This window comes from Scyliorhinus canicula, chromosome 9 (assembly GCF_902713615.1).
Source record: "Scyliorhinus canicula chromosome 9, sScyCan1.1, whole genome shotgun sequence".
NCBI lineage: Eukaryota > Metazoa > Chordata > Chondrichthyes > Carcharhiniformes > Scyliorhinidae > Scyliorhinus > Scyliorhinus canicula.
In genome coordinates, this window is record NC_052154.1 from 136832582 (window position 1) to 136848366 (window position 15785).

Consider the following 15785-nt stretch of genomic DNA (forward strand, 5'->3'; position numbering starts at 1 on the left):
CATGTCAACCTCCGTGATGGCCGACGCGTAGGTGAACCCCCCCCCCCCCCGCGCATGTGCGGGGATGACGTCAGCAGCCGCTGACGCTCCCGCATATGTGCGGACTCGCGCCAGCCGACGGAGTCCTTTTGGCCCCAGCTGGCGCGGCATGGCCATCCATGCTGGCCAGCGGGGTGCAAACCACTCCGCCGCCGGCCTAGCCCGAAGGTGCGGAGGATTCCGCACTTTTGGGGTGGGCCGATGTCAGAGTGGTTCACGCCACTCCGACCCGCCGGGACCCCCCGCCCCGTCGGATACGGGAGAACTCCGCCCTATAATCCTGCACCCCTCTTTCTAAAAGGTAGTGAACAATTTTAAAAAGCCAGAAACCTTAAATTAAATAGAAAATGGTGGAAATCAATATCCGTTGTTGGCATCAGAAGTAAAAAGAAAAGCTAATATTTTGGATAAAGACTCAGACCTTTTAAAATGTTGTTTTTTAAGCTTTGGGGAAGTGAACATCTTTGAATCGAACATATTTGCATCAAGAGGTATGCTTTGCTGAAAGGTAGTACAATTAAAGTATTCACTGCAGAAAATAACTTGTACGGCTTATGCATCCTTAAGAAAGCCATAAGCAGTTGGAAGCTGTAGTGTATAGTTGTGTTACAGAAAGTTATAGTAATAAATCTTACAACACCAGGTTAAAGTCCAACAAGTTTGTTTTGAATCACTAGCTTTCAGAGCACAGCTGCTTCCTTAGGTGAGTGAAGAGATGGGCAAAAACGTAATTACCTGCGAAGACTCACATTCAAAGTGTCATCTTGCATCATTGAATTTGTCTATATATGTGTTTGTGGAACCCACCTCTTCACTCACCTGAGGAAGGAGCTGCGCTCCGAAAGCTAATGATTTAAAACAAACCTGTTAGACTTTAAACTATTGTGTTTAACACCAAATTTCTGGAGAGAGATAGCAGGATCTTGGTCAGGATTCTCCGAGCCGCAATCGCGCTCGGCGAGGGGCCGGAGAATAGAGCGTCAGACCTGCGATCGGGTCCGATGCCTTCCCATGATTCTCCGGAAACCTGAGAATTGCAGGCCGTCGCACGTGCACGGTCGACGCAGCGCCGGTCGGAGGCCACTGAAAGAGGCCCCGACGGCAATTCTCTGCCGGCAACTGGCTGAGTTCCCGCTGCCGTCGGTCATTCATGGTTCCACCAGGCGGGCACTCGGAGTCGCAGCTGCAGACTCAGTCCGCGGCCGCTCTGGTGGGGGTATCCATCACCGGGGGGGGGCCTCCAGGACGGCCAGGCTCACGATCGGGGGCCACCGATCGGCGGGTGCGCGCGTTCTGGGGGGCCTATATTGGCGGGGCCGACCCACTGTGTGAATCCACCATGGGCAGAAGTGCATGGCCCCGTATCGGCAGCTGGAGCCGCGTGGACTACTCCGGGGCCCTGCCAGCCCCCTTCAAAATGGAGAATCACTCTGGACTTTCTAAAAAAATGTCTGGAGTGATTCGCGCCTGTTTTCTCATGGGCGTGAGGACATAGCCCCATTATTAGAGAATTCCATCCCTTGTCTATGTGCTGCCAGGATTAAAACTGAAACTATTTGGGACTCTAAAATCATTCCACTGGGATATGATCCATTCATCACCTGTTACTGGGCAGGGTAAGACCTTTTGGGCCAATTAATTCGCCACCAGCCAATCAAACAAAATCCCATCCCCATCTGTCTCTCTGGTACCAAAAAGTCCTGTTCAAACCAGTAAAAACTTGGAGAGTTTTCTCTCCTGTAACTTCTGAATTGCACATTCTCTCTGCTGCTTGATTTAAAGAAACGTGCCCATTAATCATCCATGGATCAAAAATAATTATGGCAAAATAAAAGTGGGAAATAAGGGAATAAAACAAGAAAGACCCATAAACAGCAACAACTGTAGTTTAGCTTGGACAAGTAGTTTTATCACAGCACAACATTGCGATTTTGCAACCTATATTGGTAAAAGTATGTTCCGCCTCTGTAAGATGATGTTTAAAAAGTGGTGTGAAAGGAGTGAAATGGATGCTGATAGTTACTGCAATACACAGTATTGTACACTTTGAAGTTGGTGTCCATCATGCCAAATTTGCAGAGCCTGATCAATTGCGTGGTTACATTTCATGTTTAAATGGTCTCACTCAAGTGAGATTTGCTACTTTCCCCCCAAACCACATACGTGACTTTTAACCTTTCATCCTCCCTCCCACATATGACTAATAAATAACAGGATATTGACATAAGTGAAGATTCCTTAATTAAACTACAAAAGGACACATTTAATTGTTCAGCGTACACCATCTTTGAAACAAGCTGAAACTAACGTTTTTCTATATTTACGCAGTTGGAGTTCATGAGCCTATTTGCGGAGCTATAAGCATATCTGTAAACAAACATTGCAGATCTCTCTCCAAGATTCTTTGTCTGGTGATTTACAATTCTATGCTACTGACTGGGTATCATATCATCACTACTATTCTTAAAGCATGCACTGTAGAACTGTAGAAGCTGGTGATGTATTGATGAAGCAAACAGGCTGCAGAAGGACTTAGACAGGCTAAGAGAGTGGGCAAAGAAGTGGCAGATGGACTACAATGTGGAAAAGTGTGAGGTTATGCACTTTGGAAGGAGAAATGGAGGCATAGATTATTTTCTAAATGGGGGAATGCTTAGGAAATCAGAAGCACAAAGGGACTTGGGTGTCCTTGTTCACGATACTCTTAAGGTTAACGTGTAGGTTCAGTCAGCAGTTAGGAAGGCAAGTGCAATACAAGATCAGGGATGTACTTCGGAGGCTATACAAGATCAGACCCCATTTGGAGTATTGTGAGCAGTTTTGGGCCCCGTGTCTAAGGAAGGAAGTGCTGACCTTGGAAAGGGTCCTGAGGAGGTTCACAAGAATGATCCCTGGAATGAAGAGCTTGTTGCATGAGGAACGGTTGAGGATTCTGGGTCTATACTCATTGGAGTGAGTGAGGATGAGGGGGGATATAGAACATAGAACAGTACAGCACAGAACAGGCCCTTCGGCCCTCAATGTTGTGCCGAGCCATGATCACCCTACTCAAACCCACGTATCCACCCTATACCCGTAACCCAACAACCCCCCCCTTAACCTTACTTTTATTAGAAAACTACGGGCAATTTAGCATGGCCAATCCACCTAACCCGCACATCTTTGGACTGTGGGAGGAAACCCACGCACACAGGGGGAGGACGTGCAGACTCCACACAGACAGTGACCCAGCCGGGAATCGAACCTGGGACCCTGGAGCTGTGAAGCATTTATGCTAACCACCATGCTACCCTGCTGCCCCCTTATGCTAACCACCATGCTACCCTGCTGCCCCATTATTATTGAATATTATTGGATATTATTGAAACGTTACAGGATACTGCAAGGCCTGGATAGAGTGGATGGGAGAGGATGTTTCCACTTGAAGGAAAAACTAGAAGCAGAAAACACAATCTCAGGCTAAAGGGACAATCCTTTAAAATAGAGATGAAGAGGAATTTCTTCAACCACAAGGTGCTGAATCGGTGGAACTCTTTGCTGCAGAAGGCTGTGGAGGCCAAATCACTGAGTGCCTTTAAGAAAGAGATAGATAGGTTCTTGATTAATAAGGGGATCAGGGGTTAGGGGAGAAGGCAGGTGAATGGGGATGAGAAAAATGTCAGCCATGATTGAATGGCGCAGCAAACCCGATATGTCAAGTGATCTAATTCTGCTCCTATTTCTTCTGGTCTTATATCATTGTCAATATTTATTTTCCTGTAACTCAAATTAACTCAAACTTCCTGACACATGGTAAAATGAATTCCAGCAATAACTAATAAATCCCAATCCCATTTGGTTTTCCTGAAACTATACAAAAATCTTCAGATATTAAAAGAAAACTTGAAAATCTAAAGTCAAAACAGAAAGTGCTTGGAAATAAGCACTGGATGCACTGGAATTTAAAAGGTATGAGATCTTTTCTAACTGACAATTTCTACTCAAAACTTAGCACTTCTTTTGTCAGATGTTGACAAATTAATAGCATTGTAATAACTTTTAGGTTTAACTTGATCACCCTGACATTTGTCCTGTTGCTATCTCCTGAATTATTCAAAACTGTTTCATGGGTTCCTGGTTTCCATAATCAACATGTACAATTACAATTCTGATTGCATTTGACAACCATTTTAAGGATATAACCAAGTAATTCCGCACACAGCATGTTAGTAAGCATTGGCAAAGAGAAAAAAAAGATATGGGGCGGGATTCTCTGATGGCCGATATGGAAATCAGATAACGCGATTGGGTGGAGAATTGGTTCCAATGCCAAAATCACTCGGGCACCAATTTGACGCCAGATCGCAATTCTCCATCACCTTGATAGTGGCATCAATTCATTCCGGAATGCATGTACAGTAAACACCATTTGCATATCATTAGGGGGCCCTACCCGAAATTCTCTGGAGTCTCGCGATTTGCCGCCTCCGATGGGCCGAGTTTTTAAAAATCATGAAACCAGCGGCGTAGCTGCTGAGGGAGAGATAGGAGGGTATGGAAAGAGTCCAAAATTGCAATAGTTTGCTGACAGTTCTGCCGTGGCTGGGGGCGGTGAGGGGGTGGGGGGAGAGAGGAGTAGCGTGGGATGGCCAGGAAGTGGGAGTGGATGGGCACAGAACACCATTGCCGTAGCTCGCAAGGCAACCATGCAGCTGCGCACACCGCTAACAGCCCACTGTGAACTTAGTGCCAAGGGTCGTAAAGGTGCCTGACCAGGGCACCCTCCTAAGTGCCCTATGGCACCAGCCGACCCATCAGCTATATGGGCCTGCTCCAGCACAGCCAGTGCCATCTTGTTGGCTGGGATGGTGTGCGTGGGGATCGTAATCTGTTTATGTGGTTGCAGCTTGTCAGCCTCCCGAGTGTCAATCATGGATCTGGCGAACCCCTCATCGATTTTCATTGGAATCGACTGTGTTCCATGTGGTCCCAGTGCTAGAGGAATCGAAATTTTGCGCTGGCGTCAACAGCTGGGGCGGGATTCTCTAATCCCGCGGCAGAGTGTCCATACCATCGTAAACGCCGGTGCGTTTTACGACGGCGTGAAGGGGCCAACCCGACGATTAATTCTGGCCCACAAAAGGGGCCAGCACAGCACTGGAGTTCACGCCACTCCAGCTGCTGATCCCGGCACGAACTGGGTGCTGCGGGATCCGCACATGTGCAGTGGCACCGGCGCCAAAGCGCACATGTGCAGTGCCTTCCTTCAACGTGCAGGCCCTGACGCAACACGGCGCAGGACTACGGGGCCGGCGGAAGAAATGAGGCCTCCAGCCAGAGAGGCCGGGCTGCCGATTGGTGGGCCCCGATCAAGGGCCAGCCACATCGGAGGCCCCCCGTGGGGTCGTACCCCCCTCGCCCCCCCCCCCCCCCCAACCCCCTCCCCCACAGGCCAGCCCTCGACCCTTCCACGCTGAGTTCCCGCCGGCTGAGAGCAGGTGTGGACATTGCTGGTGGGACTCGCCATTTTCACGATGGCAATCCCGTGCCAACCACACCGGCACCAATGCTCCGCTCTGTGGAGAATCATGTGCCGGCGTTGGGGCAGCGTGGCACAATTCACGCCGATCGCAGGGTTTCTCCGCCCGGCCCTGGGCTGAGAAATTCCGCCCCCCCCGTCTCAGAAACGGAGAATCCCGCCCATGAAGTTTCAGATGGGTCCCTTTCAACAGACTGTGTCAAACTGAAGACATGTGTATATTAAAAATCAGTTGTTTCTAATTACTAAGGCTGAATGCCTGAGTATTTTTGCCATTTCCTGTTCTAGATTCCAATCACTGAAAGCCTAATTTTAGTGAAAGGCAAAGTAAAAGCTCACTGTGAAGATTAAGAGGAGGCAAATGCAATATTAAAACATTTCTTCAAAGACCATTGTTCCTTCAACCAATTAGATCCCAGAAACATGCACATAGTATCATTTCTGAATTAGTGGAATCACATTTTACGAATACAAATTTCTCTACTTATAACCACATGAGCTCCCTTATCCTGGACATCAGTAACAGGCAGGAAGAGGAGTAACAATATATGTACTTTCTATTTATTAGCCACTTGTTGGGTTCCTCACAAATAAACCCAATACTGTATATTGTAACATTGATCCTTTTTGCTATTCTTTTTAAAAACAGGACTTTTTCTGCTGAGCAATGAAAAAAGATGGCAGCTACAAGTCACCTGATCACAGGGCTTACTGTTTGCCTGGGACCTATTCCCAACAGCTTCAAGAACAAAATAATACTTCTTTCAGCTTCTGGAATTCCGTAGATCATCATATATATCCCTTGTAATCAACAAAACCAGAGGAGATGGAGATGAACCACCTCCCCCATTCTAAGCTATCACAAAAGAGAAAGGTCAAAACCAGTTACTGAAAGAGATGCTAACAACTAATTTGGCTCTCTCCGAAGGAGGAAGAATGGATTTTGAACAGGAGCACAGAAACTAATTGTTAAGCTGCAAATAACCATCAATAGGTCACGTCACATGACTCCAGCTTCTGGCCATCGGGCAGTTTTAACATTACACCTTTGTGCCTCTCTGCTGTCCCAACATCAACCGGACATAATTCCAGCAGCTGGGCTGCATAAACAGTCACAATTGCATGAACCTTGTGTGATTTAAGAAGTCTCTGATCAACGGCTACAATTCGTCTAAACACAAAACCCATTGTGCAGCAGCATAATTCATTTCAAAGATTTTTGTTTAGTTTAACCAACTAGGACCTCATGGGAACCTGAAGCCCACAATGAAGCAAACACCCTCTCGACTATGACACGCATGTGAACTAACATTGATTTTCTGTGGTCTTTATACTATAAAACTAATGTACTTTATTCTCTTCTCACCCTTGTATGTATGCATGTATGTAGAGTGGGAAGTGGTGAACATTCCCTTTTCTGGGTTTGAGTGTGCACAATAAACTAACATTGAGTTAACGAAAAGAGAAAATGCTGGAAAATCTCTGGCAGCATCTGGAAGGAGAGAAAAGAACTAACACTTCAAGTCCAGATGACCCTTTGCCAGCTTTGACAAAGGGTCATCTGGACTCAAAGCGTTAGCTCTTTTCTCTCCTTACAGATGCTGCCAGACCTGCTGAGATTTTCTAGCATTTTCTCTTTTGATTTCAGATTCCAGCATCCGCAGTAATTTGCTTTTAACATTGAGTTAATTTTAACACGAATTTGCTGTGAAGTATTAGTAAGACTTGATCACGAGAAACGAGGGGATGGGAAAACATGCCACCACCTATTCTTTTAAAAACACCACCTACTTATGGACAGGTGGTAAGAGAAAATCAATTCCCTTCGACTGTCTCTCTCCTGAGCATAACACAGTGCAAGCACAATGGGCCAAGTGACCTTGTTCGCTGCAACAATTCTGTGATTATATATCAAACAAAAAAAAAGGCTTATTTTTCAATTGATGTACCGGACCTGTATTTCCAGCTCCACAACAATATGACATACAACTTGGTGGCATGTCAAAAACAGCTGTGCATAACCCAACCAGTCAAACCTGTTCACAATCCCAACACGTACACCTTTCTGCTGCTAAATGTTTTTCTGTTACTCATTCCAAACCCAATCTCACTTCAGGAAAATGTCTTTGACAGGATTAAAATGCTCACTGTCTTTTATACAAACAGAAAATCAACTGCTGGTGCCTAATGACTCTCATCGCAGGAACACTTCTAAAAGAGGTAGACACTTACCAGTAAATAGGATTTATTTAGTTTATCATTATGGAAGAGAGCTGCTTCATGGAGGAAACCAGTCAACAGCAGCAACAAACTGTTGTCTTTTTAACTGTATACATTGGCAAACCTATACAGTACAAAGGAAAAGTCCAAGAAATAGTACTGTATAATGGAGTATTTTATTCGGCAATGTTTAGAAAACATACTACTGTCGTCCCCACTCACATTCACTACTTGAACTTCAATCTCAATCCTGCAATCCAACCACACTGTTCACAATTATTATCCCCATACTATCCTCAATATCACTTCATATCACCCACCCTCAACCCTACACCTAGTATTCCACCCTCAATATGTTGACCTTCGGACCATCACATATATTCCACGTGGATTACTTTTGCTTCATATTTAACCTTCCCAATCCGGTCTCATCCTTCGCCCAGCAGCAATGCATCAGTTTTAATTGTATTTAATGTACAGTATTTATATTTGGTGCTTTGAATGTTTTGGGTTGCCGTTAAGTAGATTATGTGTTTAGCTGACTGGTATTGACAAAATTGTGAAAAATATGTTCTAATAAATTTAGGGCTGTACAGCGGCACGGTGTTTAGCACTGCTGCCTCACAGCGTCAAGGACTCAGGTACGATTCCGACCTTGGGTGACTGTCTGTGCAGAGTTTGCACATTCTTCCCGTGTCTATGTGGGGTTCCTTCGGGTGCTCAGGTTTCCTCCCACAGTCCAAAGATGTGCAGGTTACGTGGATTGGCTATGCTAAATTGCTCCTCGGTGGGGTTACAGGGATAGGGTGCGGAATTGGGCCAAGGTAAGGTGCTCTTTCAGAGGGCCTGTGTAGACTTGATGGGCTGAATGGCCTGCTTCTGCACTGTAGGGTTTCTATTATTCTATGAAAACTAGAACCATTTGGTATGCATTCTTTAGAACTAGCTAAATTAGCATTGTTGCATTTGTTTATTTTCTCAAATTGAAGCAGTTGGGATGTTCAGTGTACAAAATCAGAGATTGCGTGATATAAGTTTGATTATTTCATTCGAAATTTTACCTAATGTGAAAAGGTGAACGATTGGTGATCATAGCTCTGGGGACAGCTTGTCTGCCTATGGAGACCTAAACAGTAAAAGTTTTAAGGGATAAAGAACAAAAATGACTCTAAGACTCCAAAATCTTGGTAAATGTTTAATAATAGCAAAAAATATGTTTCGGAGACTGCAATGCACAATTATTCCCACTAGATGGCTCTAGTTCACCTTGAAGATAAGTGTACTCATGACATCTAGTGGCAATATAACAGCATGCAGAAAGTTTCCATATAGCATGTATTAAAAATAGAGAAAAGTGCTCACTCCACAATCATATTTTATTGAGAAGCATAATGACAAGTGTAACATCTACAAAATCACAATGGCTTTACTAATAAAGTTACATATTCCATAACAAATCCAATGTACAATTGCTTTCACATCCAGAAAGTTATTTTTTTTAATTTCACATATTTGTGTGCCACAAAATACTCAACACGATGGAAGCCAGTATTTCAGTGTTTAAAATGACACCTATTACAGGATTGTGCTCCGGTATATTGTATGAAACTCCAACACCCCATCTATTTACATATTTTGATAGTATGATTAAAGTGTATATGTTTTGCACTCCACACATTAATATCATGGCCCAGATTTTGCTGTGGTAATGATAGTGAAACTGTTAGCATCTGTTAATTATTACTAAACTCAAAGCTACAACTACCTTTGGAAGAAACCCAGAAGTTGCTGTCACCAATTGTATACTTCTCCTGGCCCCAATCACGAGAATTCAATGTATAATGTATGTATGAATTTAGGAGGACTTCCTCTCTTCCACTGTTGCTATGAAAACCTGGAAACGTTTGAGGTGTAATCTGATTTTTATTAGTCTAGTAAGTTCATAAAGACTGCTAAACGCTCTGTGGCCCTGAAGAACTAACTTTGTTTTTGGAATGTCAGATTTCTCCATAACTATAAAAAATTCACATTAAAAAAGTATTTTAACTTTATCTTTTAGTACTTGTGTTAATACTAATCACCTATACAGTTTCACCACCAGAATTTTTAAATGGGGAGGATGTTCAGTGCTTTTAAATTCCGGGTTTGCTGTGCATGGATATTTGAAATGCGACAGGTGCCTTACCCATTTGCTGACATCACTGCTGCTGCATGCCAAGAATCCCCTTTGACTTGCTACCAGATTTAAATTGTTGTCAGGAGAGGGAAAATCACAACAAAGAGGTTGCTAAATCTTTGAGGGTAAGCTCTACCGGTCACCGCAAAATAAGGGTTCATGACATTAGCTGTGCCTTTGGAAGCAGGAGTTAGGAACAAGTGCCCGATTACAGGTAAATTACTGAAAAGCATACTGAGTGTAGTTACACTACAAGGTCTGAAGCATTGATATCAGCATTGTGTAAATCAGATGTCACGCCTGAAACTAACCCTAAAGTGGAGTGAGTCTCCCTACTGTAGGACAAACCACAACTCCTTATTGGATCTGCATTTACATTACAATTGAAGCATTGGTGCAAAGTTGCAATGCAAATAAACTGGGAGCCAACCATATCACTCCCACGTGCCTTCTCCAAATTGTTTACAAAGCAGCTTGGAGAAGAGTTTGTGACGTTCTGCAACATAGTTGGGGATCATTTCAAAAAGTCATGCCTTCACAAAGTCAGAATTCTCCAGGCTCGTATGGAAAATGAACTTGCGCAGGCTGCATAATCATGGGGCTTAAGAATCAGTTCTGCACAAGTGCCCTTTCATCAAGGGTTACTACAAACAGTAGTAGGAAAATATGGTCAATTATTCCCTTCATTCCTGATAACACTAAAATAAAGTCATGGTTTTGTTGTTAATCTGTGGAGACCTAGGACTGTATTCGAGGCCTTTCTGATCTTTGCAATCAATAGCAGTTCACACCATGCATGAATGAACTATGCCAGAAGAACCCGTAATTTTCTTGAACATACATTAAGCACCAGTATTCTTTGTCATTCATTCACAATATTGTTTCCATAGATATATTAGCTATGTGCAGTATACAGTACCCAACATTACACAATATATTAACAGATGGTATGATGTTAGTGCTAGAATGTTTGGGGACCTCTAACTGTGCACAGATTAAGATATTCAACTGCAAGACTCGTGCATAACAATTTACAGCAACAAGCTAATTTTATTGAAAGGTTACAGCACTGGTGGCCATTCGGCCTGTCATGTCCATATTGGTTCTCTGCAAGAGCAACTCGGCTAGTCTCATTCCTTTTCCTGTCACTCAACAAATTATTTCTCTTTACATAATTATCCAATTTTGAAAGCTCCACTTGAATATTCCTCCACCGAAGTCTTAGGTAACTCATTCCCGACCGTAACCTCTTGCTGGCATATTAAAAAAATCATGTGGGTTTAAGTAGGGTGATCATAGGGCAGCACGGTGGCCTAGTGGTTAGCACAACCGCCTCACGGCGCTGAGGTCCCAGGTTCGATCCCGGCTCTGGGTCACTGTCTGTGTGGAGTTTGCACATTCTCCCCGTGTCTGCGTGGGTTTCGCCCCCACAACCCAAAAATGTGCAGAGTAGGTGGATTGGCCACACTAAATTGCCCCTTAATTGGAAAAAATAATTGGCTAATCTAAATTTAAAAAAAAAAAAGTAGGGTGATCATTGCACGGCACAACATTGAGGGCCGAAGGGCCTGTTCTGTACTGTACTGTTCTATGTTCTATGTTAACCCTGGCTCTTTTGCCAATCACCTTAAATCAATGCCATTTGGGTCCTGACTCTTCCGTCAATGGGTACAGTTTTCCCCTACCTATCCTTGTCCAGTCTCCTCATCTCTGTCAGAGCTCCTCAGTCTTCTCTTCTACAAGGAGAACAGTTCCAGATCTCCAATCTATCCACATGATGAGAGTTCCTCATCCCTGGATCCATTCTGGTAATCTTTTCCAATGCCTCAAAAATAAGAAGCCTGGGTCACAATCTGGAGAAGGAACTCTGCAAACAAGAAGGCAACGTCAGGTGGACTTGGGCATTCATATTGCTTCCCTCGACCGCTACCATTTTCCCCCTTTCTATTCTCTGCCTGCAAGTCTCTCTCAACGCATTATTCTGAAGGTGTGCTTAAAATAGCATGATTACCACATGGTTCCTGCTTAAAGTATCTTCTTTTTCTAATAGTGGCAAAGAAGTGAAACAGAAAGATTAAATTTACTGTCATTAATGCTGGCTCTGGACGATCCTTTTGCAACAAATGTAAAATGGAGATAATTAAGAGTCAACTGTGGCAAAGGTGGCTAAATGACTTGGGTGTAAACATTGCAGACTGGTCTTTTGTGTTCTGTGGAAATCTGGATCAATATGCTGATTTGTTTTCCCTGTCAAACTAGTGATAGAATCATCCGCACTGTGCTTTCCAGACAATGGGTTAACATTCAACAAACAGCCTCTCTCTCTCTCTCTGTAGGTGAAGGTGAAAGCCTTTGAGAGTATATTATACAAAGTAGACATGAAAAAGAAACACCTGTGCTGCGCTCAAATAGGCGAACAGCTGAGCAAGCAACAGGAAGAAGGAAATCAAAGTCGATCAAGACTGTTTTTGACGCTGTCATGAGTCCACGCATAATTTCGTGCGCTTTTAATATGGATTCAGCAATAATATTTACAAATCACTGTTAACAAAAATAATTTGGAGACACATGTCCCGTGGACATTATTTCGCCCTCTTTTATTTACGTACACTTCAACTTTAATAGACCCAATATCCTGCACAAAGACGAGGGACGATTCACGTGAAATTGGAATATTGATGTAGAACGAGGGAAAGTGATCAGACAGGTCGACCCCATGTACGTGTTTATTCTAATCGCTTCCTCCCGCAATAAAGACCAAATGACCATTTGACCCTGTAACTATTAGAGGAGCTCAGGCAAGGCAAATACATTTACAGCGATGAGAGTAAGAAATGCTTTTGGCTGGCACTAACAAGTGATCAATTTCGTATTTCTTCCATCCACGCTCAATAAGAACAGTCGAAGGCGATGACTTGCAATACGTTAACTGCCACCGCTGAGCGGGTACTATTTCAGGTCATTTCACTCTCAGCAGATCATGGTTTCCTTGCGTGTTCTCGTATCTATTGTACGTTTAGCGGTGTGATTTAAGTTGTTCTTCTTGCGGGACTAGTCTTCGCTTTTGAAGGTCAATGCTCGCAATGTTGAGCCAGATACTACAGCCGTCGCTACTCATTGTACAGAAGGGACTGTCAAATGTTTACACTCATCGGCTGGCAAACAAGACTGAATGCAAATCTACCACTCTCTGGCTACCTGTTCTCTCTCCTTGGAGGACGTGTGCTGAATTGAAATCGCGCCAATATGATCTCTCCCTCTGCCCTTATCTGCTATGTCCACTAGTTAAATGTCCGAATTGTAAAGTGATAACATTCGCCCTCTCCGTGTACATTGATTGCCCCTAATTCCATTCGCTGGACATATCGCTTGTGAATTCGCCAGTTCCTCTTACCCACCCAGGCGACAAGGGATGCACACGACAGAAAATGGAGCACGGATTCCCTGCCGAACATCTCTCTCTCTCTCGCTGACACACACACCTGCAGCACAGCCACTTCATGCTGCACGGCGGCGGGACCTGGGACTGAGCAGGTGATCAAACAAGAGCAGATGGGGTACTTACCGGAACCCGCCACCCCACACAACCCCCCACCCCACACACCTTTTTCAACGCCTTTCAATTGGGAATAATCGACACGTTTTATTCAGAGAGAAGGAGGGGAGAGCCAGGTGTGGACGAGCCTCGGATTGACGCTATTGCCCGTTTGAAATCTAATGGTTGGGGAAGCAGCAGAAACCTGGAGAAGTGGGTAGAAGCACGTTGGACGGAAGGCGCGGTTTGTCCAGTGAGCGTGGGATGTATGCTGCTGCTCAGTGACTTCACTAACCATCTCGACTTTCTAAACAATCTACATTGAACCAGTCCAAATGACTTTGCTTCCACCGTGTACAAGTCTTTCCATTATTATACAGTCTGAGCGCTCACACTGTTTTAGGTGGGTGGGGGTAATATCCGAATGTTGTATAAACATCTATTCGTGTTCAAATTTTAAAAGGTGCCTCAAGGCAGACTCATCACAATGAATATTGGAGATAATAAATGCTCAACCCACTCGCTAAATGCAACGATCAAGGTGAGAGGCTGCACTCGGCATACCTACAAAGCGAATTTGTTTGGATAAGCTATCCAAGTTTTCACAGTTAAGATTTCGCCCCGTTAGGATTGCGATTTCCTAATTTGTTGTTATTGAAGCAACAGTTCCACATAAATTATTTACCTGAACTTTAACAGTAACATGTAATCCAAGGACAATAGTTAGGTGGAAGTAAGGGTAACTAACACGACACTCAGGAACAATTGGGATCGCTGCAAATCCCTTCAGACCAACTTCTGTCCAATTAGAACAATTAGCGTCAACATCACAACATCCCCCCCCCCCCCCCCCCCAAAAAAAAACATAACTCCGCTGTGCTCCTTTCTCGCAAAATCGAGGAAGGTCAAAAAATATTCACCCAAATCTATACCACCTTAGGCTTCTGAGGTATGACCTAGATGCGGGAAAGAAGAAAAATAATAAGTATTGTTCCGGAAGGTGCCACACATATACTGACCTTGAAAATGAAGATGTGGAGGGCAATTCGTTGTAAAATGTTAGAAGATGGACTGGGGTTGGAGGGAGAAAGAGGCATTCAACACTTCTACAGAAACCAAATACAAGAACCCTTGCAAGAATCTGTAAGGAAATATTAAGCCGTACACACGCGCAAACGTGATCCAAAAATTGGTTAAACTGCAGCCTCAAATCTAATTCACTGAGGGATCGGTTTAAAAGGAGTGTGACCACGAAACCCTCAACACTAAAAACCTGCCGAAGCAGGATGGAGAGACCCACACAGCAAATGGGCAGCCGACAGCAATAAGAAATGATTAAAGTCCAGACCGCACGGAACGACATAAAACAGAGAAAAGCATCATACTGAAGTAATGTCATTGTTTTCTTCCTCTAACATAACACCAACTAATAATGGCCGTGATATATATCTTGTCTTGCCAAGGCATATGCCGAAAGCGCTGTGGTAGCGTCAATTCCGCCACTCCTGGGGATGTGTGTGTGTGTGCATATTATAAACTTCTCGAATTAAAGCTCACACACGTTAGCGGGAAGATCCCGAGCATCTTTAAAAATAAAAGCCTCTCGGCGAAGCAAGAGGAGCTGTCACAGAGCAGACTTTGGACGCGACAGGTTGACCGAGGAGATAGCCACAGCAACGAAATAACGAAGCAAAAAAAAATCCAGTTCCACTGTCAACCAGCATGCAAAACCAAATCAATGCAACCTTAAGAAGAACCCCCAACCAACCACACACATACATCTCCTTACCTTTCGGAGTGTCCTTGAACATTTTTTAAAAAAAATTCTCTCCGGGGGTAAGTGTCCGTGGTTTTAATTTTCCTGAGGTGCACAAAGCCAGGAATCAGAAAGCGGCGTGTTGCATATTTCTTTTTATATATATGAGACACAGAGACGCGAAAGGAAGAAGCGGGGCTGTTGAAGCCTCTCCTCCTGCAAACACTTTCCCTGACTCCCGCCCGCTCCCACGCGCTGACAACACTGCCACACTCCGGCAGCTCGCGCCAGCCTTCACTGACTCGCCCGCGCGCGCGCGGGGTGGGGGGTAGCATGCACGCGGCCAGGAGCGCGCGATCACACCCGAGCGAGGGAGCGAGCGCTGCCACAAGTCAAAGTGGGGGGAGGTTTTTGCAAAGATTTCCTATCACGAAACCAATCCCCAACCCCGCCCGCTCGTCCACCTACCGTTTTTGCAAAGTAGAAATTACAAACGTCTCTTTTATTTTTGATTATAAGGTGTACCCTATATGTGCAATGC

General features: G+C 44.3%; 1 protein-coding gene across 5 annotated transcripts in view; it reads right to left on the reverse strand.

Annotated features, from left to right (window-relative positions):
* LOC119971728 (synaptotagmin-7-like) overlaps nucleotides 1–15516 on the reverse strand; it is an 883832-nt gene extending 868316 nt beyond the window's left edge. For 2 of the 5 annotated variants that reach the window (XM_038807686.1, XM_038807685.1), the window contains exon 1: nucleotides 15278–15516. In XM_038807686.1, the coding sequence (XP_038663614.1) occupies nucleotides 15278–15299 (22 nt within the window). In that variant the 5' untranslated portion in view covers nucleotides 15300–15516. The remainder of the gene's footprint in view (nucleotides 1–15277) is intronic. The other 3 variants (XM_038807689.1, XM_038807688.1, XM_038807690.1) reach the window with 2 other exon arrangements.
* Between the last annotated feature and the right edge of the window lie 269 nt (nucleotides 15517–15785).